At 52.8% G+C, this 27254-nt stretch overlaps 1 protein-coding gene across 1 annotated transcript in view; it reads left to right on the top strand.

Annotated features, from left to right (window-relative positions):
• Positions 1-2579: 2579 nt before the first annotated feature.
• Positions 2580-27254, top strand: part of ALPK3 (alpha kinase 3) — a gene marked incomplete at both ends in the record, with an annotated part of 45317 nt that continues 20642 nt past the window's right edge. Inside the window, 5 exons of the mRNA XM_080691682.1 lie at positions 2580-2716; positions 7662-7700; positions 10647-10768; positions 21549-21666; positions 22202-23411. Of these exons, the coding sequence (XP_080547808.1) occupies positions 2580-2716; positions 7662-7700; positions 10647-10768; positions 21549-21666; positions 22202-23411 (1626 nt within the window). The remainder of the gene's footprint in view (positions 2717-7661; positions 7701-10646; positions 10769-21548; positions 21667-22201; positions 23412-27254) is intronic.

Raw genomic sequence — 27254 nt, 5'->3', positions numbered from 1 at the left:
GCTGCTGAGGCAAAAGGATCTCAAGTTTAAATTGAGCACACTGTAACTTATTTTGAGACCCCATCTCAATAAAAATAAAAAGGGCTGGGGGTGTAGCTAGCTCAGTGATAGAACACCCCTGGATTCATTCTCCAGTACTGCCAAAAACGCCAAAAGAAACAAAACTCCCGGGGTGAAAATTGGGTAGTACATGCCATGGTCAGTGCTTCAAATGCAGATGGACTGTCCCCCTGAGTTCTCTTAGCTTTGACAGGGAGAAAGCTGAGTAGACAGGAGAACAGCGAAGTCAGAATACAAGGCGTGGTCTGTCCACCCAAATCTCAGTGAGAGGCTGAGCTGCTGGGTCAGAGTGTCCTGGGAGTTTCCACTTCGCCCAGACAGGAGCGGCTTCTCATTAGGCTGTGTTTTTGGTAGCCCCAGGTTTTCTTTCCTACTACAGGAATGCAGTCAACTCTGACGTTCAAAACCACTGGGAGAAGGGATCCTGGCTCCAATGACAAGTTCCCGCAGTGCCGCCTCCTTGCTTGGCCACACACTGAGTTGTCCTCCAGGCAGAACCGTGCGCAAACCTCTATCAAAGGGTTGATGGCGATTGTTTTATTGTTTTATGTCCTGAGACATCCTCGCGGGCAGAGACTACAACAGTAAGTTATGCTCTCAGTACCCGGCATAAGGCCTGGCACAGAATCTTCAGGACCAGAGATAGAGCGCCCTGCTCGTATTTACAGAAGAGAAAGCTAAAGCCCGGGGATGGTCAGCCACTCGCCCGCAGAACAAGATTGGAAGCAGACGTAGTGGGCACAGCTGTAATCTCAGCAACCCGCGGCTGAGGCAGGATCCGAAAGCTCAAGGTCAGCCTGGGCAACTGAGACTCTATCTCAGAATAAAAGAAAAAAGGGCTGGAGATGTAGCTCAGTGCTAGAGTACCCCCAAAAAAGAAAAACCAGGACTAGTCTCCAGAGTAACCTAGTCCTTATTTGACAGCACCAATTTATAGGCCTTCTATTCTCTTGTTGGGTTGTAGGTTCCAGGAAGAAAGAAATTATGACTTCTCCACCCCTGAAAGCTAACTTTGTCCCATTATCAGGAACTTAGCAGTGCCCCCCCCCCAGTGCTGGAGATGGAACCCAGGACCTCAAGCATGCTAGACAAGCTCTCTACCACCTGCCCCTAGGGATTTGGTTGAAGACAGAGAAAGCTGGCTTGTTAAATCAGCAGATAGGGGAAGTGGGTGGCACACGCTTATAATCCCAGTACTCGGGAGGCTGAGACAGGAGGATTAAAGTTTGTGGCTAGCCTCAGCTACTTAGTGAGCCCCTCTGCAACTTAGTGAGACCCTGTTTCAAAATAAAGATTAAAAAGATAGGAGCCAGGCGTGGTGGTACACACTTGTAATCCCAGTACTTGGGAGGCTGAGACAGGAGGATCGCGGTTCTCAGACAGCTTCAGCTACTTAGTGAGACCCTCTGCAATTTAGTGAGCCTTGTTTCAAAAATAAAGAATTAAAAAATAGTGTTGGAGTATAGCTCAGAGGTAGAATGCCCCTGGGTTCAATCCCCAATACTTAAAAAAAAAAAAAGTCTGCATATAACAAGAAGCCAAGAAGGGTGAGCTATCCTATGGATTAGCAATGGATGACAAGGACAGAATTCAGAGAGAGAGGGAGAGGGAGAGGGAGAGGGAGAGGGAGAGGAGAGAGAGAGAGAGAGAGAGAGAGAGAGAGAGAGAGAGAGAGAGAGAGAGAAGGTGTTTTACTTGGGAGAGAACCCACTGGCATTCCTACCTCCAAGCTATGCCCCCAGCCCCAACTGTCCTCAAACCTCCTCCTATTTTAGCCTTCCAAATACTAGGATTACAGGGGTGAGGCACCACGCCCAGTTTTATTTTATTTATTTATTTTGAAACAGTGCTTCCCTAAGTTGCTGAGAGCCTCACTAACTTGCAGAGGCTGGCTTCGAACCTGTGACCCTCTTGTCTCAGCCTCCCAAGTACTGGATTACAGGTGTGCGCCGCCGCCCTGGCTATGCTCCAGTCTCCTAACAATCACAACGACAAGCTCCTTGCACCTTCTGAATGTGCTCAGGGTGCCGGGAGAGGGGACATGGGCGAGCAGACTACCACAGCAGCTGAAGGCAGGTCTGCGCTCTGCTCTGGCAGTTGCTGGGTGATTTAATATTTCAGGCCTCAGGCCTCAACCCATTTTCTGCTCTGACACTGGGAAATCCTGGCTGAAGGGGCAGAGGAGGGTTTCTTGAGCCTCTAACCTCCATCAGACACTAGAAGAGCCAGAGGGAGGCAGGGGACTTAGGCCTCAGGGCAGGGTCCTGCTGGCCCTGCAGCAGTGGTGGTTGACCCCTGAGGGGGCTGGTTCTCTGCTCCCTCATTTCTTGGGAGCCAGCTTCCGGCCAGAAGCTTCTGCCAAGTGGAAGGGCCAGATAGCAGGCCCAGGGTCTCCATGGGGCGGGGCTCAGGCTGACTCCAGGCCCTCTCTGCTAGCTAGCAGGGGAGGGACAGCAGCAGGTGACAGCCCTCGGGCTATAAATAGGGGTGGCAGCTGCTGGCTGTGGGGTGGTGGCGCCATGGGGTCCAGGCGGGCGCCAGCTCGAGTCTGGGGCCTGGGTGGGCGGGTGGGGGGCGACCACGAAGAAGACGGGCCGGTATGGACCCCGGGCCCCACCAGCCGCAGCTACCTGCTCAGCATACGGCCTGAGACCAGGTGAGTGGCGAGGGGTAGCCCCCCAGCCCAGGCCGGGGACAAGGCCAGGCCCGAACACCACACAGCTCTTTGAGGCTCCTGGCCCGTGGGCCTCAGGCCTCTGGCAAGGTGAGGCCCAGGAGAGAAGAAAGACCCTATTTGGGGTATATCACAGGGGCCCTGAAGGCTTTCCTTATCTCCCCACCCCATACCCAGCTGCTCCCTGGACTGGATTCCACAGGTTAGTGATAAGGAAAGCCAGAGTGGCTGAAATTCTTCTGTGCTGGAAGGGAGGGGAGAGCTCTGGGTGGGGGAGGGAGCTGAGGGGTGCTGCTTAACTTGGTGGGGGGGGGCGGGAAACACCTGAGAGATAAATAAGGTTCCTCCTCTGGGTGTGTGTGGAGTCTTCTCGGGCTCTACGTCTAGCTGCAGAGGTGAAGGGGTGGATAGGGGCTGGTTGACCTATCTGGGGTGCCAGGGATTAGGGCTGGAGTGCTGTTAAGAAGCCAGGCGCTGCCCTGGGTGGGGGGGAGGAGAAGCCAGGGGAAGGGACGAGGAGCCCTCACACCCTTCGGAGAGCTGGAATGGTGTGTGGTCTTTGTTTTAGGAGCTCTGCCACTCAGATGGGGGGGACACAGAACCCATGACAAGACAGACTCAGGTCCTCAAAGGTATCAGACGCTTGAGGACAGCTCAGTTTCTCTCCACGAGGAACCCTACTTTCCGAAGGGAAATAGAATGGCCTGGCTATTGGGATAGGTGTTTTTTTTTTTTTCTTAGCCCCAGAATTTGGCTATAATGTTATGTTTTATGCTGAAAACAGCCTCTTCTCTGAGACACTGTCTAGAGATCTCTTGTTGTCTGTTCCTAAAAGAGCACAAAACAGGCATCAAGGACATTCAGAAAAGTGCTGGGAACTTCCTCTTGGATTGGCTGTCCTGTTGACCTTGGAGTTGGAAAAGTTCAAATGTAACCGGAACCTGTTTCTGCATAAAACTCGTCAAATGGTGTCACATGTCTGGGGCAGGGCAGAGGGCTGGTGTTAGTGACTGAGTCAGACTGGACAAGGCCCTTCCTCGGCTGCCAGGAAAGAATGCCCCTTCCCCCTCAGTGCCGGCCCCACGGAAGCGCCGGAAGGAATGTGACCACTCATTCTGGTCTTTAATGGAGCCGAGTCTCACAAGCCTCACCCTTGTCTCAGGGACTCAGTCTGGGCTTTGTCAAACCAGCAGAACAGGAAGAAGAGGAGAAAGCAGGGTCCTTCTTGGAGACAGCAGCAATGCAGAAGGGGAGGGTGTCTTGAAAGCCAGGGCAAAGGGGGCAGTGGGAGTTTGGGCTGGTGGAGCCAGGCTGAAGAGTGGATGTGGGGCTGCTGCCTGGCCAAGCAGTTGTGTGGTCATTGCCCGGCCCGAGACCATTGCACGCTCCAAGGAGCATGCCAGCCGAGAGCTGGAGGTGGGACAGCTGCTGGCTTCAGCTTCCTGGCCCCAAGTGGGATACTCCTGAAAGCACCCCCTTTCCAGGTGTTCAGAGAGACAGGACCGGAGCTGTGGGAGAGAGTTTTCTGGACTGTGATTCACCCCTGCAGTTTCTCATTCCTTGCCAGCTGGCCACAGACCTCTGGCAGGTTCTCAGGAACAAGGAGAGACCGATTTGTTTGGCTAAAAAGAGGGGAGAATGTGGATGGGACTGTATGGGGAGGAGGGGAGGGCCGGCCCTGGGCGCCCCTGCAGCCTGCTGTCAGAACAGCCTGCTGCCTGTGGGGCTGGGAGGTAGCCTGGGAGACCGAAGAAAGATGGTTCCTCGAGGATCTGCGCTGCTCAGCCTGCTGCAGCCCAGCCGAGCCCGACTGTCCTAAAGTCCTAACCGGTTTTGGCCCCACTCACTTCTGGCTCCACTCAACCAGGTTTATCTTAGACCCAAGGTTTTCTGGGTCTGTCTACCTGGAGATAGATCTGTCATGGGGCTCATGTGCCCTTTAAGAATGGCTACCCCTGGGAGCTTATGGACAGCTGGGCAGGTGGCTCCAGCAGGCTTGGTCCAGGGTCCGGAGTCTGTTTCCGCACACACACCTCATCTGCCCCAACCTCATGGCCCTAGGAGGGGTTTCTGGTCCAATGTCAGCTCAAGGACATCTCCAGTGCTCTTCGAGGTTAGAGGTATGTAGATACCCTCCAGCCCATCTAGACCTATGGGCCCAGCCTCTACGGGAAGGCGGGGTGTGGGTGGACTAGGGCAGGCTTACTGTGCTTAAGGAGCGGAAGCCATCACAGCTAACTTGCTCTCGTGGGACACTCAGAAGTTCATTCATCCTGGAGGTCCTGGTCCAGGTGGGCCGAGAGCTGTTCCGTTCAGGTCAGGGAGGTTGTCTAGGGCCTTTAGGGAAACTGAGGCATCAGGCCAGCACTTCCTAAGGGCCTTTTAAGTCCCATAATGCATGAAATACAGGAAGGGTGGGAGGCCCGGAGTTCCCATGCCTGTCCCGCCCCATCCCATCCCGTGCACCTTTGCTCCTTACGAGGAGACCTTTCCTTCCTGGGCCCTGAATTCTAATTCCATAAAATAAAGGTGACATGAAGAACTCTACAGCCTTTCTGCCTCAACACTCGACGCCTCTGATCTGACCCCGCCGAGGCGGTGAGTGCTCAGCCACCGAGCAGGCTGACCACTGAGCAGGCCTCCCTCCCCCCTGGACTCTCCTTGGGCCTGGGAGAGAGGCGGGCGGGCTGGGGGAGGGCTCACAGGTCCAGCTCAGCCCTGCCCACCCGCAGGTGGACCCTGTCTTTGTTTTCCTCTCGAATTTAGAAAGCTGACTTTCCCCGGCCCCTCTCCTTCCCAGGGAAGAAATCCAAATCTAAAGAAGAAACCTCTCAATTCTCAGGAGAGGAACAAAGGCAGTTGATGGAGGAGGAAAGGATGGAGCTGGCCGGGGCCTTGGCACCAGGGGAGTTCCGCCCACGCGGCCTGCAGAGGGTTCCAAGGCTCTGAGTGGAGGCAGCTGCAGGCCCCCTCCCTGCGCTCAGTCTTTTCTGGAGCAGCATCTTCCTCTGGGCGCGGGAGGCAGGATCCTTCCTGTTTGACAAGTGCCTGTCCATCTTCCTCCTCCCCCTTCCTCCCAGCCCCTCTTCTGTTCTTACAACAGTGGTCTGAATGCCCATGGCCCGCCTGGCCCTGCACTAAGAGCGTATAGAAGCTTACCAAAAGAGCTAGACTGGAAGGCTGGGTGGGCAGAATTTAGTTGAGCAGAAGGAAGGAATGAGGGCTTTTCAGTGAAGGCCAAGGTCATGATTTTGCCGGCCAAGGGCAGGTCTGATCGCAGTGGAGCCCAAGTATTGGAAGGAGAGAGCCACGCTGCGCAGGGGCCGAGGGCAGATCAGGGAGGGCCTTGAAGGCTGAGTCAAGAAGTTGAGTCTTCATGATGCAGTGGTACATGCCTGTAATCCCAGTACTTGGGAGGCCGAGACAGGAGGATCACAAGTTTGAAGCCAGCCTCAGAAATTTAGTGAGACCCTGTTTAAAAAAAAAGGGGGGGTGGGTGGGTGTGAGGGTGTAGCTCATAGTTGGAATACCCCTAGTTTCATTCACCAGTACAAGAAAAAAAAAAAAAAAAGAAGGGGATACCCTGCAGCATTTTGTTCAGAACGTGTGTGATATGAGGGGTTAAAGAGGAAGGAAACTGAGTGCGCATCAAATGAGCTGGGCACGAGCTGGGCATGATGGTTCATGCCTCTAATCCCAGTACTTGGGAGGCTGAGACCGGAGGATCACAGGTTCAAGGACAGCCTCAGCAAGTAGCGATGACCTGTGTCTAAATAAGAAATAAAATCAAACTGGGGGTGTAGCTCAAAGGTAACACACACACACACACACACACACACACACACACACACACAGTATGAAGTCATGAGGATGTGAATCAGGTACCACGGTAGGGGTAAAGAGAAAGGGAGATGGATAGGCCAAGAACTCTTGCCTGCTGGACCCAAGGGTGGAGGAGAGGGCGGAATCCAGGACAGCAGATAGCTTCGGGCCATGTGAGGATGGGAGTGGGGTCTGCACACCAGGGAGCACTGGAGGTTAGGGGAAGAGGGTGAGGTTGGTTTTGTGGTGATGAAGAGAAGGAGCGCTAAGAGACTTTGTGTGGTAGAGATGGAACCCAGGTGCATTGACAGCCTGGGCCGCCCAGGCGGAAGGGAAAGCTTTTTCACGCAGGATGCCACTGCCGGCCTGAGTGTGGATGTCCTGGAGAACTGAGGCCTAGGCTCCCCGGAGGTGTCCATGTTAGGAAAGGGGGCCGTCAAAGCCAGCGCCCACCGCGTGGGCTTGCGGCTCCGCTGAGGAGCAGTGCCGTGCGGGTCCTCAGCCCTCAAGGACAGTGCAGGCCGGTGGGTGCCCTGGCCCGAGGGCAGTCAGGCCTCCAGGGAGGCCGGGCCTCCTGCAGTCCTGGCAAGCTGGATTAACTGCTTTGTTTTCCTCTCCTTCACTCCCGGGCCGCTCTTTAACCCTACTTTAACACATTAATGGTGGGTGTTCTCAAAGCCACCTGTCTCCTTCCCAGCCTGCCTGGGGATTTCCAGGAATGGGGACTCTCACTCCCAAATGCCTGAGAGTGGAAGCAGGAGCTGCCCCAGGCTCATCCGCTGCAGGTGGGGACGGGCAAAGGACCCCTAAACCCAAGCGCCCCAGCACGCCCTTCTCAGAGCGTACTGCCAGGGCCCTCCATCCTGCCTAACCATTTTCCTGGACTCTGCTGCATTTAACCAGCTCTTGTTTTCAGATGTACTGGTGTCCAGCGCCGAGGCCACTTGCTAACTGGAGAGGCCAGCTAAGACAGCTGGTCCCTTTTAATAGAAAGGTCTCCAGGCCCCAGATGGCGGCCGGTTAATACTTCGCGACTGTTGTTGATTTCGCCTCCTCCCCTCCTTGCTTTCCCGGCCTAATGGTTCCATTTGCTGTTTTTGCTTAGCTTATCAAGCAACCGGTTGTCTCTCCCCAGCTCTGGAAGGTAAATGCACATTGCATTACATGTCTCGGACTGCTCTTTTCTTGGGTCTGGGCCTCGAGGGGCCACTGGGTGACTGCTTGAGCACTAACCAGGCTGCATGGGGTGAAGGGAGGGCCGGGGGCGGGGGAGGTGTGAGAGGGCACCTGTGTGAGCATGGGTCTCACGGGGACCAGAGGTGATGCTTGCATGGGCCATTTGAAGGGGCACAGGGACTTGGAGTGGAGATGTGGGCAGGGTCCTGAGATGCTCACAGTGACATCTCTGTGCCCTTGGGACAGAGGACCATGAGAACAAAGCAGAGAGCCGTCAATGGCCCGGCACACCTTTTCCCATCCTAAGGTTACATGTTTTTTGTGACCACATACCTAGGTTCGACACTTCATTCATCCACTGATCGTGGCCCCTGCCTTTAACACTTGGTTTTTCTGCAACTTTTCACCTCTTCTTTCTTTTGACTCCTCTCCATCCCCGCACCTGGTCAACTTAGTGAAATCAGAGAATATCATAGTACTGTATTTCTGTGTTGGTTTATTCCCTGAGCCTGCTGCCGAGCCAGGGCAGGGCCCGGGCTGGTGCAGCTGTTCTTCAGAGACACACGATTAATTAGTCTGTGAAGTCCCAGAGGTGGAAGCCTTGGAGGTGCAGGGTTTGGAAGACCACTTGCAGATGTGCATGGAGCTGGACAAAGCTCCCCCAGAGTCCTTGTGCATCTTAGTGGCCTGGGGATGGGGACAGAAAGCGGCAGCAAGGAGAAGCTGCGAGACAGCGGACAGCCACTCTGTCCCCTGAATGCGTCCCGAGCCCAGCTCCCTACAGGGAGGGCTTTCATCTAGCCACTTTCAGGAGTTACTTGCGGTTTTCCTACATAGATTTGTGTGTGTGTGGTACCGGGGACGGAACCCAGGGGCATTTTACCTCCAAGGTGCACCTTCAGCCCTAGTTTTTCATCTTTTTAGTTTTGAAACAGGGTCTCACTGAATTGCAAAGGGCCTCGGTAAGTAGCTGAGGCTGTCCATGAACCGAGATCCACAGATCCTCTGTTCTCCGCTTCCCGAATGTTGGGATTACCAGCATGTGCCACCATGCCTGGCTCATAAATACTTTTTATAATATAATTTAAGATCCCACGTGGAAAGTTTGAGAAAAGCAAAGGTGGTCTTTTCTATTCAAAATGAGCAGTGAAGTAGTGAAATAAAGTACCAGTTGTTGGATACCCAGCATGAGAACTGGCCTCTGTGCATTCTCTTGAAGCTGGCTCCTTATTTTCTTACTTACCTAGTAGCTGAAAGGGTTTCCTTAGACCTCCCAAGCAGCTTCCTGCCTGAGAACTCAAGCTGAACATTAGACCCAGGGCCTCGTTTGTGGATGAGGTAAGATTTGTGTACTGTGTAGGGAGGACGTAATCAGGGATGTTTCCAATCAGTTACACAACCACAGAGACTGGATGATGTTTGGCCTGGAAGTTTCTAGAAAGCCTTGGTTGAGATTTGGTATCCCGAAAGTCAGAAATTGCTGAGTATGGTAGCAGCAAGAGACATTTTCAGATGTCACTACTTCCTGAGTGTTTAGGGAGTTGATAGCTTCAGTCTGAAGGACACACTCTATTTTTTGAGTGACTTGAAAGGGGCGGGAAGGAGTTTGTCGGACAGGCGAGTTCTAGGGGAGAGGCTGTGGTAGGGAGTGCTGGCTCGGAGTTCAGGTGTGAGAGGTGAGGAGGGCTCCTGTCCACTCCCCGAACGCCCAGGCTCTGTGTCAAAGCAAGGTAGAGCCCCGTCACCCCAGGAGTCCAGACACTCTTCCCAGGACGCAGCCTTTCTCCTCCAGCCCGAGACCATATAATCACAGAAAAGACACACTGAGCGAGGGGCCCCTCCCGCAAAGTATGCGCCCCCACAGCCCCTCACTCCATCCCTGATGGAGGGTCGTGGACAGATAACCGTGCACCCCGGAACACTGTGGCTCTCCATGGTTCCTCCTCTTCGGTCCACCCTCTCCTGCTCACGAGGGGTGTGTGTGGGGGTGGCGGGCACGGCTTGTGCGCCACACAGCCTGGCTATGTGGTCGTGCTTCTCGCCGGGAATACGCTGGCTCTGCTGGCCCATGAAAGGGGTTGGTGCTGTGGTCCACTCTCAGTGCCCAGGAAGGAGTGGACTGCAAGTCCTGAGCACTGTGGGTGAGTTCGATCTGGACCCAGGAAGCCCACGGATGTCCTTGAATTCTGGGAGATGAACTGTCACCGGATCTAGGGTCTGTTGGTGGCTTGGCAGTCCTGCCCGGGTCCCTGGAGCCGCCAGCCCTGTCTTCACTGCGGTGTATGGTACCCAGAGATGGAGCAGGGGAACCACAGCTGGCTGCCAGGGCCAGTCCGTGGCCCTGTTAGGGACCAGAACTCACCAGAAACTCTTTTCTGATAGCTGCACGAATTGGAGGGTCTAGACCGCTGGCGCTGTCCAGCTCATTCTTTATCCACCGTGGTCTGTGCTGACCAACGCAGGAGCTTTTCTTCTGAGCCCAAGCCGGGGAAGATCCCGAGCTCGCCACACCTCCGAATCTTTAGGGTTGGCTGGCTTTTCCCTCTTTGGTATGAATGGGCTCTGCTAGGCTGGGGCTCCACTCGAGGGGCCGCCTCTTCATGTGTCTACTTGGGGCACAGCTTCCCTGGAGATGACAGGTAGAAGGGGAAGCCAGGCCCCCAGGAAGGATGGGGTGGACATCTGGGCTGGTCGCCTGGCCTGCCCAGGAGCCTGTGGTCAGCAGCCTGCCTATTGTAAAGGGTCAGGGTTAAGATTCCATTCAGTCCTGTGATGCCAGCCCCGCAGCCACGAGGCCCAGGCTCCCCTGGAGGAAGACTTGCCCAGGCGCTGGGCAGACCTGGTAAGACCGCAGCCGCCTCGGACAAGGCGGGTGTGTCGGGGGCTGCTCTGAATGGCTCTTTGCCTCTCCTAGGAGCACCTTCTGCTCCATCATTGCTCAGCTAACAGAGGAGACCCAGCCACTATTCGAGACCACGCTCAAGTCCCGGGCTGTGTCCGAGGACAGCGACGTCAGGTTCACCTGCATCGTCACAGGTAATGAGGCTGTCTGTCTGCTCTGCGCCGGGGCCTCTGTGCAGATCGGGGTCCCGGGGCTGGAGCACAGGCGCGGGGTGGGGGGTGGGCTGGTGGACAGATACGAGCAGGCGGACGTTTGCCTTCCAGCTTTGCCAGTTCAGGCTCCCTGCGTGGGCTGGTGTTGCTGGGGCCACATATGCACCCTGCCCACCACCTGCAAAGCCTGTCCTAGGCACGGGCGCCCCCGCCCCCGGCGTACTTTCGTGGCTCATGAATCAATCTCTGAGGCCATCTCTCTGAGAGTCCCACGTTAGAGCAGAATATGGGTGGCCGGGGAGTATCGAGCCTGAGAGGCAGCGCCGTGTATGACTGCAGACGCCAGCGGCTCGTGAATCGCTTGGAACCTGGCACACCTCTTTCCCAGTGTGGAGTGAGCTCTAGGACATGCGGCGGCTTTGTCTGCAGCGGTGCTATGATCTTTGTAGGGTCGTGGGATTGAGGACTTAATACAGCAAAACACTTGGAGTGGTACCTGGAAGGAAGGAGGGAGGGCGGGCGGGAAGGGAGAGGAATTGAGACTACAGTTATTTGCTTTTCATTGAGCTTCCAGGTGGAATTGGAAGCAAGAGTTTGGCAGGAGGGGAAGATGGGGCCGGGAGCACGTCCTTTCCCATGCCACCCAGCGTGGGCTGCAGGACAGCACCGCCGTAGGTGCCTACCCCTTCCAGCAAGGCAGCCGTCGGTTCCAGGGCTCCGGGTCCCAGCTTCCTGGGAGAGCCTGTTGTCTTGACTGGTGAAGGGCGTGGGTGGTTCCCCACCCAACATTCCCTGGTTCTGGGGTCTTGTCCATCCCGGCCAGCAGCGCAGCTTCTTTGGGGTTGGGTCTAAGGGCAGCTCCGTCCTTGCCCAGAGCCTTTCCAGCATCAGGCTGAGAACAGCTGGCTCAGGGCACAGAGAGCCCGCAGCCCCTGCCTGCGTATCGCCCGGTGTTGGACTCTTACACAGCGCGGTGACTGAGTGCTATTCTTAGTCAGGTTCTGCCCAGGAGGGAAGCAGCCAGCTGACCTGCCCGGGCGCAGGCTGATACCCAGGGGCTGTTGCTTTCTCTCTCTGCAGTGTCTACACTTCCACCCCCTGTGGCGCCGGTACCAACGGTTTCCTAGAAAAACCCAGTTCTTTTGTTCCTTTGTGCTTTTTCTGATGCTATTTTTTCTGTTTAGGACATCCTTAACCCTTCTTTAAAAAAAGAAATCAAATTTGACTTTGTTAAGTTAATACAGGCACATAGTTTTACACTTCAAATTATACTGAAAGGTAATTATCAAAATGTAAGGCTGAGACAGGAGGATTGCAGGTTGGAGGACAGCCTCAGCAAGTAGTGAGACTCTCCTCAACCTAGCAAGACCTTGTTTCAAAAACAAATAAAATAAAATTGGGCTGAGAATATAGCTCAGAGGTAGAAAGCCCTTGGGTTCAATCCCCAGTCCCCCCCCCCCCCACATACACACACAGAAGTATGACTTCGGCCGGGCATGATGGTGCATGGTGCATGCCTGTAATCCCAGGGAAGCTGAGACAGGAAGATTGCAAGTTCGAGCCCAGCCTCAGCAACATAGCAAGACCCTGTTTCAAAGAAAAAATATAAAAAAGGCTGGGAGCTTAGCTTGGAGATAGAATACCCCTGGGTTCAGTCCCCAGTAACACACACACACACACACACACACACACACACACACACACACACACAGTGAGACTCCTCAGGCCACCCATGTGTCTTCCAGAAGCAGCCCCTTCAATGGTCTCAGCCTCTTCCAGGGTGAGCATGTGCAGAGTGCTGAGGACGTGGGTGTTCCTCTAACCTGTGGTCTTCTTTTTAGACTTGTTCTACTGTCTTTCTCTTCTGGTAGTTAAGGAATTAGCTCCTTGTTATTTATTGCAGTGCCAAAGATGGAATCCAGGGCCTCGTACATACTAGGCAGGTACCCTGCCCCTGAGCTACACCTTCAGCCTTGTATGTGTGTGTGCGCGTGCGTGCACGGGCGCGCGCGCGTGTGTGTCTGTGTGTGTGTGGTACTGGGGATTAAACCCAGGGGCATTCTACCTTTGAGATACACCCCCATCTGTATTTTATTTTTTATGTTGAAATGAGATCTCACAAAGTTGCTGAGGCTGACCTCAAACTTGCAATTCTCCTGTCTCAGCCTTCCAAGTACTAGAATTATAGGCATGCACCACATGCCTGGCCCTTCAGCCTTTTTTTTCTCTCAATACTGTAAATTGAACCCAGTTCACAGTACTTCTACCTCCAAGCTATATCCCCAGCCCTATTTTTAGCCTCTATTTTGAAACAGGGTCTTGCTAGGTTGGTGAGAGTCTCACTACTTGCTGAAACTGTCATCAAACCTGCGATCCTCCTTTCTGAGCCTCCCAAGTTCTAGGATTAGAAGTGTGTGTCACTGCACTCAGCCTCTAAAAGCCTCTGAATGCAGTGCTCCAGCAGGGCCAGTTACCCACCTGTCAGTCCTCCTTGGGACGCCCCTCCTGGCCGTCTGTCCTTTTGCTTGCACAGTGAGGGCCTCCCTGGCCTTCCTCCTGGCTCCGGCTCAGCTGCCTGGCCTGGGGCTCACGCTGCTGCTCCATGGAGGTGCTCCTCCGGTTGTCTCCTGGGGTCCCGAAGGTGGGCAGCAGTGAGCCCGGGCGTTGGAATGGCCGGCGCAGGGCTGCCTCTCCTTTGAGGCGGTCTTCTCCAGCGTGCCTCAGTTTCTCTCTGTTCTTGCGCTGCTTCCAGCCCAACACCTCTCTCCTGTGATGATTTCCGCCTTCATTTATCCATTATCCGACATTTTCTCTCTCTTGGTTTATTTACATTCTTGTTTTGGTAGCTTCAGAGAAAGAGTATATGAGAAGTCAATGTTGGACTCGTGTCTGAAAATATCTCTTTTACCACTTGACACCTGGCTGGGAGTTTGGCCGGATGTAGAATTCCAAGTCTAACCCAGGTGTGGCGCGCACCCTTGGAATCCTAGGGCCTGGGAGGCTGAGACCGGAGGATGGCAAGTTCTCAGCCAGCCTCAGCAACTTCGCGAGACTCTGTCTCAAAATAAGAAATAAAGTTGGGCATGGTGGCGCGCACTCGTAATCCTGATACTTGAGAGGCTGAGACCAGAGGATCGCAGCTTTGTGGCCAGCCTCAGCAACTCAGTGAGGCCTTCTGCAACTCAGTGAGATCCTGTTACAAAATCAAAGAATAAGCCGGGCGTGGTGGCGCACGCTTGTAATCCCCGCGCTTGGGAGGCGGAGACAGGAGGATCGCGCTGGTTCGGAGCCATCCTCGCTGGCTTAAGAGACTCTGTTTCCACATAAAAATGTTAAAAAATAGGTCTGGGAGTGTAGCCCGTGGGAGTGTATACCAGAGGTAGAAGGGCTTCCAGGAACCCCAGTACCACCAAAAAAAAAAAAAAAAAAAAAAAAAAAAAAAAAATCAAAGAATAAAACAGGGCTGGAAGTGTAGCTCGGAGGTAGATCGCCCCTGCGTTCCATCCCTAGTACAACAAAAAATAAAGAAATAGGGATAGGGCTCTAGCTCAGAGATACAATTCCCAGTAAACACACACACACACACACACACACACACACACACACACACACACACGAATTCAAAGTTTAAAAATCATTTTTCTTCAGAAATTAAAGACGCTGCCCGGTTGTCTCTTTGCTTCCAATGCTGCTGTTCAGAGAGGGAAGACAGCTGGCTCCTAACTCTCTGCACATGACTGGTCCTCTCTCTGAAGCCTGCTAGGGGGTCCTGCTGTCTTGTATCGGTGTATTTTGACATGGGTCTCTGCATGCGGCCACATGCTTGCTTGCTTTCAGTTGGAAACTGAGAGCCTTTAGTTCTTGGAAATTTGGGGCTGTTTTGATGTTGGTTTCTTTCTTTCTTTTCTTCTTCTTTTTTTTTTCAGTACTGGAGATGGAATCCAGGGGCATTCTGCCTCTGAGCTACATGCCCAGCCCTATTTTTTATTCTTTATTTTGAAACAGGCTTTCACTGAGTTGCAAAGGGCCTCACTAAGTAGCTGAGGCTGTCCTCGAACCTCCTGCCTCAGCCTCCTGAATGCGGGGATTACAAGCGTGGGCCACCGTGCCCGGCCCATCCTGTTCTTTCAATGAATGTCCTGCCTTCTCTCATCTCCCAAGACGACTAATGATAGATCCCTAATGGCTTCTTTCTCCCTACATAGTCTGTGTTTCTTTCGACTTGCTTTTTTATTCTGTTTTATTTTATTTTGTCTTTAGTCTTCTATTTCAGTCGTTTCTCGGATATCTAAGAATCTTTGACTATCAAATAATAAGAATAGGATGGGAGGCTGAGACAGGAGGATCGCGGTTCACGGACAGCCTCAGCTACTTGGTGAGGCCCTCTGCAACTCAGCGAGACTCTGTTTCAAAATAAAGAATAAAAAATAGGGCTGAGGGTGTAGCTCAGAGGTAGAATGCCCCTGGGTTCCATCCCTAGTGCCACAAAACATAATAAAATAAAATAAAAAGAAGAGGAAATTAGCTGGGCACAGTGTAATCCCAGTGACACAGGAGGCTGAGGCAGGAGGATGACAAACTGGAGGCCAGCCTGGACAACTTAGTGAGACCCTGTCTCAAAAAATAAGCATGCATACATTTATTCATTCATTCATTCATTCAGACATTTATTTATTTATTTGTTTATTTATTTATTTATTTATTTTTGCAGTACTGGGGATAGAACCCAGGGGCGGAAATGCTGATTAAAGCTCTAAGCACGTAGGAGGTGCCAGCAAACTTGCATCTTCACTGCGGGGGCCTTGGGTAGCTGCTGTCAGGACCCACCAAGCACGTTTCTTTAATTTCTTCTTCTTGGACTAGATTCCCCAGTGAATTATCTGGAAGTCATACATAGTAGCGCATTGGGGAGGGAGCTCTCAGTATGACGCACTTTTTTTTTTTTGGTGGTACTAGGGATGGAACCCAGGGACATTCTACCTCTAAGCTACAACACCAGCCCTATCTTTATTCTTTATTTTGAAACAGGGTCTCACTGAGTTGCAGAGGCCCTCACTAAGTAGCTGAGGATCCACGAACCTGGGATCCTCGTCTCAGCCTCCCAAGTACTGGGATTACCAACCCGCACCACCATGTCTGGTTTAACATGATGTACTTAAAGTAAATGTGGCTGTTACATTTTTCTGTTTTCCTGTGCTTAGTCATATTCTCATCTCTGTTGGCTTACCTCCAGTCAAAGTCTTACAACCCACTTTTCTACAGCGAGGCGGGAGCTTTCCTCCAGTGGGAGGCTGGGGGATTGCAGAGATCTGCTCTTCAAGCCCGCCTTCCTCTTTGCTCCCAGTTCCAGAGGGACCTGGCTCCCAGATCCTTTGCCCTGTGGGGATTTTCTGGTGTTAAAAGGGGAGTTCTCAGTTCCCCGTTAGCTGAGGGCTTAGCTCTCTTGAGTCTGCTAAGTCAGTTTCTACTCACCCATCTGTCCTCCAGCTTTTAAAGCCTTCCAGCGCCTCCTGTCCTCCTTGCCTGTCCTCCCCATCCTTTTGGCTCTCTATATTTGAATTTTAGTCTCTTTAGTGTCATCTCCATGGGTTTTGGGTAGGACATGCAGATGGATGCACGTTTGTTCTGCCTGCTTACCTAGAAGCCTCCTGCTTCTCCTGGCAGATCCTTCTCACTTGTCCAGGCCCAGCTCTTGGACTGGCCCCTGGAAAGTGATCTCCAGCACTCCTGGAGGGAAGGGCTCCCACCCTCTCCTGGGAGCACAGTGTCTTTCTCTTTCTCTCTCTCCCTCCTCTCTCTCTCTCTGTCTCTCTGTCTGTCTGTCTGTCTGTCTCTCTTCCCAGTGAGCTCATGAGGCCTGCAGGACAGCTCACACACCTGATCCTGTGGTGCCTCTCTGGAGGGGGCACACAGGAAGTGCTCAGTGCCCCCCCCCCAGTTATGCTGATGGCAAAATCGGAGTCTTTTCCACTTTCTGCATTGCCCATTTAGTCTCAGCTGTGGCTTGGTTGCCTCGGTAACGGCAGCCGCTCTGAGCACCGGGGGCCCACCCAGAGGTGTGGCATCGGGGGTAGCTCCCCTCTTCCATTCTGGACTTTGAAGCTGTGGACTCTGAGACCATCATCTGGCATGCTTAGTATCAGAGCATTTCATTGAATACTCCCAGTGTCATCGTGGGAATAAGATTTTCCCTGTTAAAGACCAACCTAAAGGAGCAAACTTCTACACCTCATCTCTGAGCAGCCAGGGACATGGCCAGGGACAGCTTCCCTGGAGCTCAGCAGTACTGCAGATCTGATGCAGGGCGTGACTTCCTGATCCCTCTGGCTCCTCCCCACCCCCGCCCCAAGTCTCAGGTTACTTGAATCTTTTTTTTTTTTTTTTTTTTTTTTTTTGTATTAGGGATTGAACCTAGAGGTCTTCTACCTCTGAGCTACACCCCCAGCCCTATTTTATTTTTTTAATTAATTAATTAATTAATTTTGCAGTACTGGGGATGGAACCCAGAGGCATTGTACCTCAGAGCTACATTCCCAGCCCTATTTTTAATTCTTTATTTGGAAACAGGGTTTCACTAAGTTGTAGAGGGCCTGAGACTAGCTGCAAACCTGCGATCCTCCTGTCTCAGCCTCCCAGGTACTGGGATTACAAGCGTGCGTCACCACGCCTGGTTTTCATTTTTTATTTTGAAACAGGGTCTCACTAAGTTGCTGAGGCTGGCTTCAAACCTGAGATTCTCCTGTCTCAGCCTCCCAAGTACTGAGATTACAGGTTTGGGTCACTACACCTGACTTCAGGTTACCTGAGTTTTAAGTAGCAGGTTAGGAAAGAGGTCTCTTTCATCACTATGGTACACCATAAACAAGCCTTTTCCAAAGGCACGGGAGAGGAAAGGGAGAGGAGGGAGATGCAGAAGCAGAAGAACTTGGAGAAAGATTAGAAACTGTTTCCCTAGCCCAAGAGTGGGTTGGCGGCCACGTCTGCAGCAGAGACTGGCCTGGTGTGAGACCTCTGAGGCTCCAGGTCCCCTCCGGGGAGACAGGGTGACCACAGGTGCCTCTTCTGCCCCGCCAGCGGCGTTGCCTAAAGGAGCTGGGATGGGCAACCCCACGGTCCTTGCCAGGCACAAGTGGTACTTCCAGGTGGTCAGAGCCTCTGCCCGGTGAAGAAGAGTCATCTGTGGGAGGCCAGTGCTGGCCGACAGGGAGGCACAGCCTTGGCGGCCTGCAGATGGGATGCAGGTCCTGGAGTTCTCCCCACTCCCACGGCAGATGGGGAGACAGTGGGCCTTGGCTGGCCTCTGACTCCTGGCTCCCTGGGGGATGCTGGCTGGAGCCCTGACATCCCCTGGCCTCCATTCTCTGTCCAGCTTGGTGCACCCCGCTCAGCTCCGAGGCCCACTCTGTCAGGGTGTTTGATGGAGCGTCAGCAGTAGACTGGTTGGTTTAAGGGACTGAGCCTTTGGAAAGGACCAGTGTCCCTGAAGAAATCATTTTTAGGCAAAATGTCTAAAACGATGATCACTGGTAGCAAAAACCCATGTATCAGACTCGGCCCCCGTGGGAAAGAGTACTTGGAAAAAGGGAGAGAAAGCCCGGGGCTGCGTCACGGCCAGCCGGCCTGGGTGAGGTCCGCGGCTTCTCCCGCCTTCATTTTCCTTTTGCGTAAATGGGATTAAAACACCTGCCATTTTATACAGAGAGGGATTGAATGCTGGCTCTTCTACTTAGGAGGAGCTACGTGACTTTGGGCAGAAGCCTTAAGTTCATAAACATCGATATCTTCTTCTTCTTTTCTTGGTACTGGGAATTGAATCCAGAGGCATTTTACCTCTGAGTAAAACTCCCACCCCTATTTTATTTCTTATTTTGAAACAGAGTCTCGCTAAATTGCGGAGGCTGTCCTCAAACCTGTAATCCCTCTGATTTAGCCTCCCAAGTCCAGGATTATAGGCGTGTGATTTCCTCTTCCTTAAAATGAAGATTAGTGACAGTTCATTTCTTAGCCATTTTGAGGATTAGATGACATAATACAGGGAAGTATTCGGTCCAGTACCTGGCGCTCAGTTAGTCTTCAGGAAAGGTTAGCAGTTATTTGCATAGGATTGTTCTGAGGGCCAAAGGAAATTTTAAATTTGAAAGCTCTTTGAGAACGCTAAATTTCCACTTCTTTTCCTTCTCCTTCTTCTCTTCCTTCTCCTCTTCTTCTGCTTCTCTTCCTCCTACCCCTTCATCTGTGCTTCTCCAAACTGGGAACCTGAGATGAAGGCACAGGTCTGTGAGCCTGGTTGAGCCTGCTGGCTGTGAAGCCGGGGTCATGGGTGTGAAGGGGCAGCCAGAAGGCCACAGGCTCAGGCACCGCCACGGGCTCCTGCCAGAGCGGGTGCGTGTGCACACCCGCCTGTGAGCGCCGCGGAGTCTCCGGGAGTGAAAGACCCAGGGCCCGCCCGCGTGGATGTGTTTTAGAACACAGCTTGCATTTTCCAGGGACAGGACAATGCATTCTCCCTGTTACACTTCCAAGCCCGTTGTCGCTAGCGGCCCTGAGTAGTCAGTGGACCCCTACTTTGTGTGGAAGCAGCCTTGGGCTACCCGCCCCTCCCCCAGCCCGGCTAGAGTTGATGCCCTGGAGACTGGGGCGCTGCTGGGAGGTCACGGGGCAGGGAGGCTGTAAGCCAGCCTTGCAGGATGAGATCATCCTACGGGGCGGTGAGGACACCTGTGCTGGCCAGGCCACGCGCCGGACCGGGTGATGTAACCAGGGGCTTTAGCTCTCAGTGGAAACATGGGGCTCGCTTTACAGCCAGGACTGCCTGAGCCAGCTGCACACAGCACCCCAGGTGCCCCGTGCCGTCCCCGGCTCTGCTGGGTTGCTCCTTCGCCAGAAACACCCATCCTGTTGCCTCACCTCTCGGCAGGGTTTTACTGAGTGACTGCCTGCGCCAGCTGCTCTTAGGTGCGAGGATCCAGCAGTGAACAAGGTGTGATCCCTGCCCCTGTGGCTCCTAAGCAGAGAGACAGGCCAGGAAAGTGCACCGCGCCTGGGGCCCCACGGGAAGACAGGCGCTCACAGAGCCCACGTGGGGAGAGACTGGAGCACCAAACCCACATTTCCCTGAAGTTCTGTCCGTCCTTCGAGTCCAAAGGCTTCTCTGGCTCATCAGCCGAAGCGATGGCTCCTTCTCTGCTGTGTGTGGCTTACGTATTCACCTGTGAATGTTTAATGAGTGTTGATTCCACACCAGACACTCTTCCGGGAGCTGGGGACCCAGCTTGATGACACTGGCAAGTCCCTGCTGCCACCGAGTGGACAGTTCATGTGGGGGCTTGGCGTATAATGTCAGGTCGCAAAGCATTCTATGAACAATCATCTAGTGAGAAGGACAGGAGAGCCAGGCACGGTGGCACATGCCTGCAATCCCAGCTACTCAAGAGGCTGAGGCAGGAGGGTCTCAAGTTGGAGGCCAGCCTGGGCAACTCAGCGAGACCCTGTCTCAAAATAAACTTAATAAAAGGGCTAGGGGTGTAGCTCAGAGGTGGCACATCCCTGGGCTCAGTCCCCAGTACCCTTTTCTCCATAAAAAGAGGGTCAGGAAGTACTGGGGCGACTTGGGCAAAGCCTCCGTGGGAGGCAGCGTGGGAACAGGAGCCGGCAGGGATGAGGCCTATGCCCTCCTGGGCGTCAGAGGGGGCCAGGGCCAGTGGGGCTGGGTGCACTGAGCAAGGGGGAGGGGGAAAGGAGGCGAAGACCTGGCAGTGCAAAAAGGGGGTGCAGACCATGAGGGCTGCAGAGGCAGGAGCTCCCGGGATGTCTGAGCAGAGGCACTGCGTGCTGCCTTGAATTCCAAAGGCTCACCCTGGCTGCTGTGCTGAGAATGGGCTGAAAGGGGCAGATGGAGGCCTGAGATCAGTGAGGCGGCAGCCATGCGGGGCCTGGGAGGAGCCTGAGCCTTGTACCCTCGGGGCTGTAGAATGGGTCGCTAGAGGAAGGAAGCTCATCAGTCTATTACTGCCAGTCAAGGATTTCTGGAATTCCTTACTTCCTTTCCTACTAGGAAGCTAGGATGTTTCTCCTCTGTATTTTCCTTTTGGCTGGAAGGGGAAATGCTTCAGGCTCTCCTCCTCCAACTCTTCCTCCTCCTCCTCCTCCTCTTCCTCCTCTTCCTCCTCTTCCTCCTCCTCCTCCTCCTCCAACTCTTCCTCCTGCTCCTCCTTTTTCTTTATTGGAGATTAAACCCAGAGATGCTGTACCAACTACACCCCAGCCCTTTTAATTTTATTTTGAAATGCGGTCTCACTAAGTTGCCCAGGGTGGCCTCACACTGATCCCCAGGGTGGCCTCACACTGATCCCCTGCCTTGGCCTCAGTAGCTGGGATTATGAGCGGAGAGCCACCACACTTGACTTGTTTTCAGGTTTGACAGTCTATTTCTTCTGTTTTTTTTCTCTTTCTCTTTCTTTTTTTCTTCTTTCTTGGAGTGGAGCCTAGGGGCATTCTACCTCCAAGCTACACCCCAATTTTATTTTACTTCTTATTTTGAAACAGGGTCTTGGCAAGTTGCCGAGGGTCTCGCTAAGTTGCTGAGGCTGGCCTTGAAGACAGGTTCTAATTTCTAAACATTAGTGGATCTATGCAGGGGCCCAGTGCTTCCAGAAGGACTGGTCCAGGCTCTTCTGGCGGCCCTGGGGAAGTCGTGGCATCCTGTCTCTTCCACTATTCTGGAATTCGACTACTGCAACCCAACCTCCTGCTTCCTTCCCAGGATACCCAGAGCCAGAGGTGACCTGGTACAAGGACGACGTGGAACTGGACCGCTACTGCGGCTTGCCAAAATACGAGATCACTCACCAGGGCAACCGCCACACACTGCAGCTGTACAGGTGAGGGAGGACCCTCTGCCCTCTGCCCTCTTCTCCCACCCCAAGGGCCTCCACTCAGATCCTGTCCTCGGGCCCAGAGCAGCTGGGCAGCAGTGTCCGGGCCCTGGCTGTGTTCACAGGCAGGTTCTGCTGGGTTGCTGAAGTGCTGGTGGCCCGTGCTAGCCTGCCAGGGTCTGGGATCTCCTGAGGCCAGGGTGGGCGTGTTTCAGCCACAGAGCCCAGAGCAAGGCCTGACCCACAGGAACATTTTCCATGAGGTCAGCGGCCAAAAAAAGCAGCGCGGTCATCCTTACTCACAGGGACTGTGTGGTCACCTGCTTCTGGAGGGAGCTCTCCTGGGCCCCACGTCTAATCCTCCAGGGACAGCATGACCTTGGTCAGCTGCCACACGCTCGGGCCTCAGTTTCTAACTGTAAGGGGGGGAGGTGTGGCAGCTGGTGGACTGTGCTCAACTCTGAGAAGCTCTGGCTAGAGGAGGATGTCGGGGTCTCACCTCCCACCAGGAGATGAGGACACCTCGTGCCTCTCCCTCCAGGTGCCGAGAAGAAGATGCGGCCATCTACCAGGCCTCTGCCAGGAACTCCAAGGGCATCGTGTCCTGCTCGGGGGTCCTGGAGGTGGGCACCATGACGGAGTACAAGATCCACCAGCGCTGGTTTGCCAAGTTGAAGCGCAAGGCTGCAGCCAAGATGCGGGAGATAGAGCAGAGCTGGAGGCAGGGCCGGGAGGCCACAGAAGAGGCTGACGCGCTGCGCAAACTCAGCCCCGACCGCTTCCAGCGCAAGCGGCGGCTGAGCGGGGCCCAGGCGCCAGCACCCTCAGCCCCGGGCACAGAGGCCAAGGACCAGACCCCCGCAGCTTGGCAGGAGGGAGAGACCGAGTCCACGCAGCACCCGGGGTTAGGCCTGATCAACAGTTTTGCTCCTGGAGAGGCGCCCACCAATGGGGAGCCTGCCCCTGAGAACGGGGAAGACGGGGAACATGGCTTGCTGACGTACATCTGTGAGGCCATGGAGCTGGGGTCTCAGAGGGCCCCCCAGAAGGAGTCTGGGGCCAAGAAGAAAAGGAAAGATGATTCTAAGCCAAGTCTGCAGAAGCCAGAGTCAGAACAGGCCCAAAGCCACCACTCTTCAGAAAATGGTGTCCCCAGCTCAGACAAGCCTGATTCCCGTGGTACTCAGGGTCCTGTGGACACAGAGCGGGTTCAGATCCAGCCCGGAAGCAGGGCAGCACGGAGGCCCGGGTCTCCTGGAAGAGATGGCACCAGGAAACCAGCCTCTGCTGGGGGCTCCCTGGTCCAGGCCCCGGTCCCTGCCCCAGGCCCCAGCCCAGACCAGGAAGTGAGGTTCTCCCTGAAGGACATGTATCTGGAGACCACTCAGGCAGCCAGGCCTCCGGGAGAGGAGGCGGCCCTGAGCCCACGTGTCCAGGCACCTGGAGAGAGTGCCCTGGTGAAGGTGCCCGTGGTGGCCAGCAGGGAGGGGGTGTCTACCGCACCTTCCTCGGCCCCCCAGCCATCAAGGCCTTTCAACAGGAAGAGGTTTGCCCCTCCAAGGCCCAAAGGGGAGCCCACCACTGACAGCAAGCCTGGTTCTTTGAATCAAGCCTCAGAACATGGGGTCCAGAGCTCAGGGAAGGCCCCGCCTCAGGCGTCTGCACAGGTGCCAACACCCCCTGCCCGCCACAGACACAGCACCCGGGATAGCCCCCTGCAGGGCCGAGCTGGCCACAGGACCCCAGGAGAGGTAGGTGTGGGCGTCGGGTGAGGAGGGTGCTCCTGGGAGCTGGCCTCATGGAAAATCTGTGGTGGCCGGCAGCTCTGAGCAGGGCTATTTATAGAAGGGTGGGGAGGGGCTGGAGTGGGGCCAGGAGCAGGGACCTCGCTGGGCTTAGACGCCAGGCCGGGGACTGTGCCCCGAGGGGGTGGGAATGGAGCCAGCGGAGAGTTTTCTGTGGGCTTCACTGAGGCTAGTCTTTCAGGAGGAGACTGAGCAGCAGGAATGCTTGGGAGTGTACACCCTGGACGCCTATCAGAAGATTTTAAGAAAAACTGAATGTCTAGGACATGCTTGTTTAATTCAGGTTTACCTGGGTTTTGGAATCAAGTATACTCTTATACACATCCGACTACCCTAAACAAGTTGTGATCTTGGGCAAGTCATAAAATAACAACAATAATAGTAATAGTAATAGTAGTAATAATAAAACAATAATATAATATCTACTTCATAGGGCAGGTGCAAGAATTGGGGCTTAGCGCCAGGCCTGGTGCACACGAAGTACTAATAAACAGCAGCTGGTATAAAATGTTACTACGGTGGGAACAAGAATGCTGCCCCTTCCAGAAAGCAGAAGACCAAGGAGAGAAGATGAGGCTTTGTGTGGAGGTGGGGAGGGAGGAGGAAGGAGAACTGGCATTTGTTAAAGACAGAGGCGGCTGGGTATCAGCATTAAAGAGCTTGAGAAATAGGACTGAGGACTGATAGAAGGGTCAGTGTCCACTTTCCAGGGACAGAGGGAAAGCAGGACTTCCCAGGGGTTACAGCACAGCAGGAAGAAGACAGTATTTCTTATGCATTTCAAGAGTAGGGATGAGTGATAAAATAGATGGGACTTTATCATCTATCTATCATCTACCTACCTACCTACCTACCTATCATCTACCTACCTACCTACCTACCTATCATCTACCTACCTACCTACCTACCTATCATCTACCTACCTACCTACCTACCTATCATCTACCTACCTACCTACCTACCTACCTATCATCTACCTACCTACCTACCTACCTATCATCTACCTACCTACCTACCTATCTTGCAATCTGGGAATGGGACCCAGGGCCTCGCGCATCCTAGGCAAGTGCTCTACCACTGAACTACATCCCCAGACTCTTGTGATTTTGTGTTAAGATAGGTTCTTGCTAAGTTTCCCAGGCTGGCCTTGAACTTGTGATCCTCCTGCCTCAGCTTCCCAAGAAGCCAGGATTACAGGTGTGCGGGGATATATTTATGCTAAGGAATTATTAGTTGTTTATCTGAAATTTCGGTTTATTTATTTATTTGTTTATTTATTTTTTGTAGTATTGGGGATGGAACCCAGGGGCATTCTACCTCCAACTATACCCCCAACCCTATTTATTTTTATTTTTATTATTTTTATTTTTTTATTTTTATTTTTTGGTGGTACTGGGGTTCCTGGAAGCCCTTTTACCTCCGGACTACACTCCCACGGGCTACACTCCCAGACCTATTTTTTAACTTTTTTATTTGGAAACAGGGTCTCTTAAGCCTGCGTGGCTGACTCCGAACCAGCACGATCCTCCTGTCTCCACCTCCCAAGTGCGGGGATTACAAGCGTGCGCCACCACACCCGGCTTATTTTTATTTTTGAAACAGGGCCTCATTAAGTTGCAAAGGGCTTCAGCTGAGGTTGGCCGCAAACCTTTGAACCTCCTGTCTCAGCCTCCCAAGTACTGAGATTACAAGCATTCGCCACAACACCCAGCTTGAATGCCCAGCTTGTATCAGCCAGGCGTGGTGGGACATGTTTGTAATCCCAGTGCTTGGGACACTGAGACTGTAGGATCACAAAGTTTTGAAGCCAGCCTTAGCTACTGAGTGAGGCTCTCAGCAACTTAGTAAGACCCTGTTTCCAAATAAAGTATAAAATAGGTCTGGGAGTATAGCCCAGAGGTAGAAAGCCCCTGGGTTCTACCCCCAGTACCACCAAAAAATAAAGGATTAAAAAATAGTGCTGGGGGTGTAGCTCAGAGGTAGAATGCCCTTGGGTTCCATCCTCAGTACTGAAAAAAAATAAAAGAAATTTCAGTTTATCTGGGTGTCCTGTATTCCTTTTTGCTAAGCCTGCAGCCCTAAGTGGCGGGTGCCTCTATTTTTAGCAGGATGAGGTACAATGTGTCTAGGACTGTAGGGCTCAAGAGCGCTGTCTGCAGAACAGAAGAGTGTGGGTCAGGGGTGCCAGATAAGGTTTGGGCAAAGGACAGGTGGTTTCTTGGAACAGTGGAGGGAAATACATGAGGGACAAATTGATACCACACCTTCAGGAGCACAGGGTGCTTTGTGGGGTGCTGAAAGAGATAGAACTTTCCTGAGGGGAAGGAGGGAGCTGTGTCCAGGAAAATGGCTTTATTTTAGGGGGGCCGAGGTCAAGGAGCTTTGGAGTTGGGCAAACCACAAGGACCTCAAACCAGCTCTGGAAAAAATTTTTTTTTCAGTACTGGGAATTGAACCCAGGGGCATTCTACTTCTGAGCTCTACACTACCAGCCCTTTTTATTTATTTTTATTATTTATTTATTTTGCAGTACTGGGGATGGAACCCAGGGGCATCCTACCTCTGAGCTACACTCCCATCTCTGTTTTCTATTCTTTATTTTGAAACAGGGTCTCACTGAGTTGCAAAGGGTTTCACTAAGTAGCTGAGGCTGGCCGCGAACCTGGATCCTCCTGTCTCAGTCACCCAAATGCTGGGATTACAAGTGTGCACAACCATGCCCAGCTTTTTTTTTTTTTTTTAATTTTGAAATAGGGTCTCACTAAGTTGCTGAGGGTTTTACTAAACTGCTGAGGCTGTCCTCAAACCTGTGATCCTCCTGTCTTAGTCTACCAAGTACTGGGATTATAGGTATATACCACTGTGCCCAGCTCTCAATTTTTTTTTTTTTTTTTTTTGCACTGGTGATTGAACCCAGGGCTATTTTATTTTTAATCTCTGAGCTACATTCCTAGCCCTTTTAGTTTTTTTGATTTGAGATAGAGTCTCACTTGGTTGTTGAGTCTCGGTACTTGCTGAGGCTGTCTTTGAACCTGCCATCCTCTTGTTCAGCCTCCCAAGTACTGGATTAAAGGTGTGCACCACCATGGCTGGCTCTCAAATTTTTTTATATATTTTTTTTATTTGGAAACAGGGTCTCACTAAGTTGCTGAGAGCCTCACCAGGTAGCTGAGGCTGGCTTCAAATCTCTGCGATCCTCCCGTCTCAGCCTCCCAAGGGCAGGGATTACAAGCGTGCGCCACCACGCCCGGCTCAAATTATTTTTAAAAAGTGTTTTGAATCGAATATTCACCACCAACCTAAGGTAGGCCTGTCAAGAAAACATGAAAAAGAACTAGCAAGAGTCAGGCAAGAAGACAAGGAAAGGAGGAAGAGCTCGGTGTAGGAAAAATGTCTGAAAAAATAATGGCTTTGAACTTCCTGAATTTGGCGAAAAGTCACAACCTATGAATTAAGAAGTTCAGCAAACCTGAAATAGGTCAGACCCACAGAGTTCCACATCCAGAAACATCAAACAAACTGCTGAAAAAAATCTTATAAATAGTGAAAAATGTGTTACTCTCTTTCCCTCCCCCTGTAGGGGGAGGGTAAGCTATTTTGTCTTCTATACATCCTTAAAACCAGTATTCATATTCCTATAATAATAATAATAATAATAATAATAATAGACAAATAACATTACTTACAGGGAACAGTGATTTGAATGCCTGCAAATTTCTCATCTAAGACAATAGGTTAAGAGGAAGTGGAACTGTATTTTCAAATTCTGAAAGACAAGAACTTCAACCT

Source organism: Muscardinus avellanarius, assembly GCF_963383645.1.
Source record: "Muscardinus avellanarius genome assembly, chromosome: 3".
NCBI lineage: Eukaryota > Metazoa > Chordata > Mammalia > Rodentia > Gliridae > Muscardinus > Muscardinus avellanarius.
Note: the sequence above shows the minus strand (reverse complement) of the source record. Positions and strands in the feature narration are given on the sequence as shown.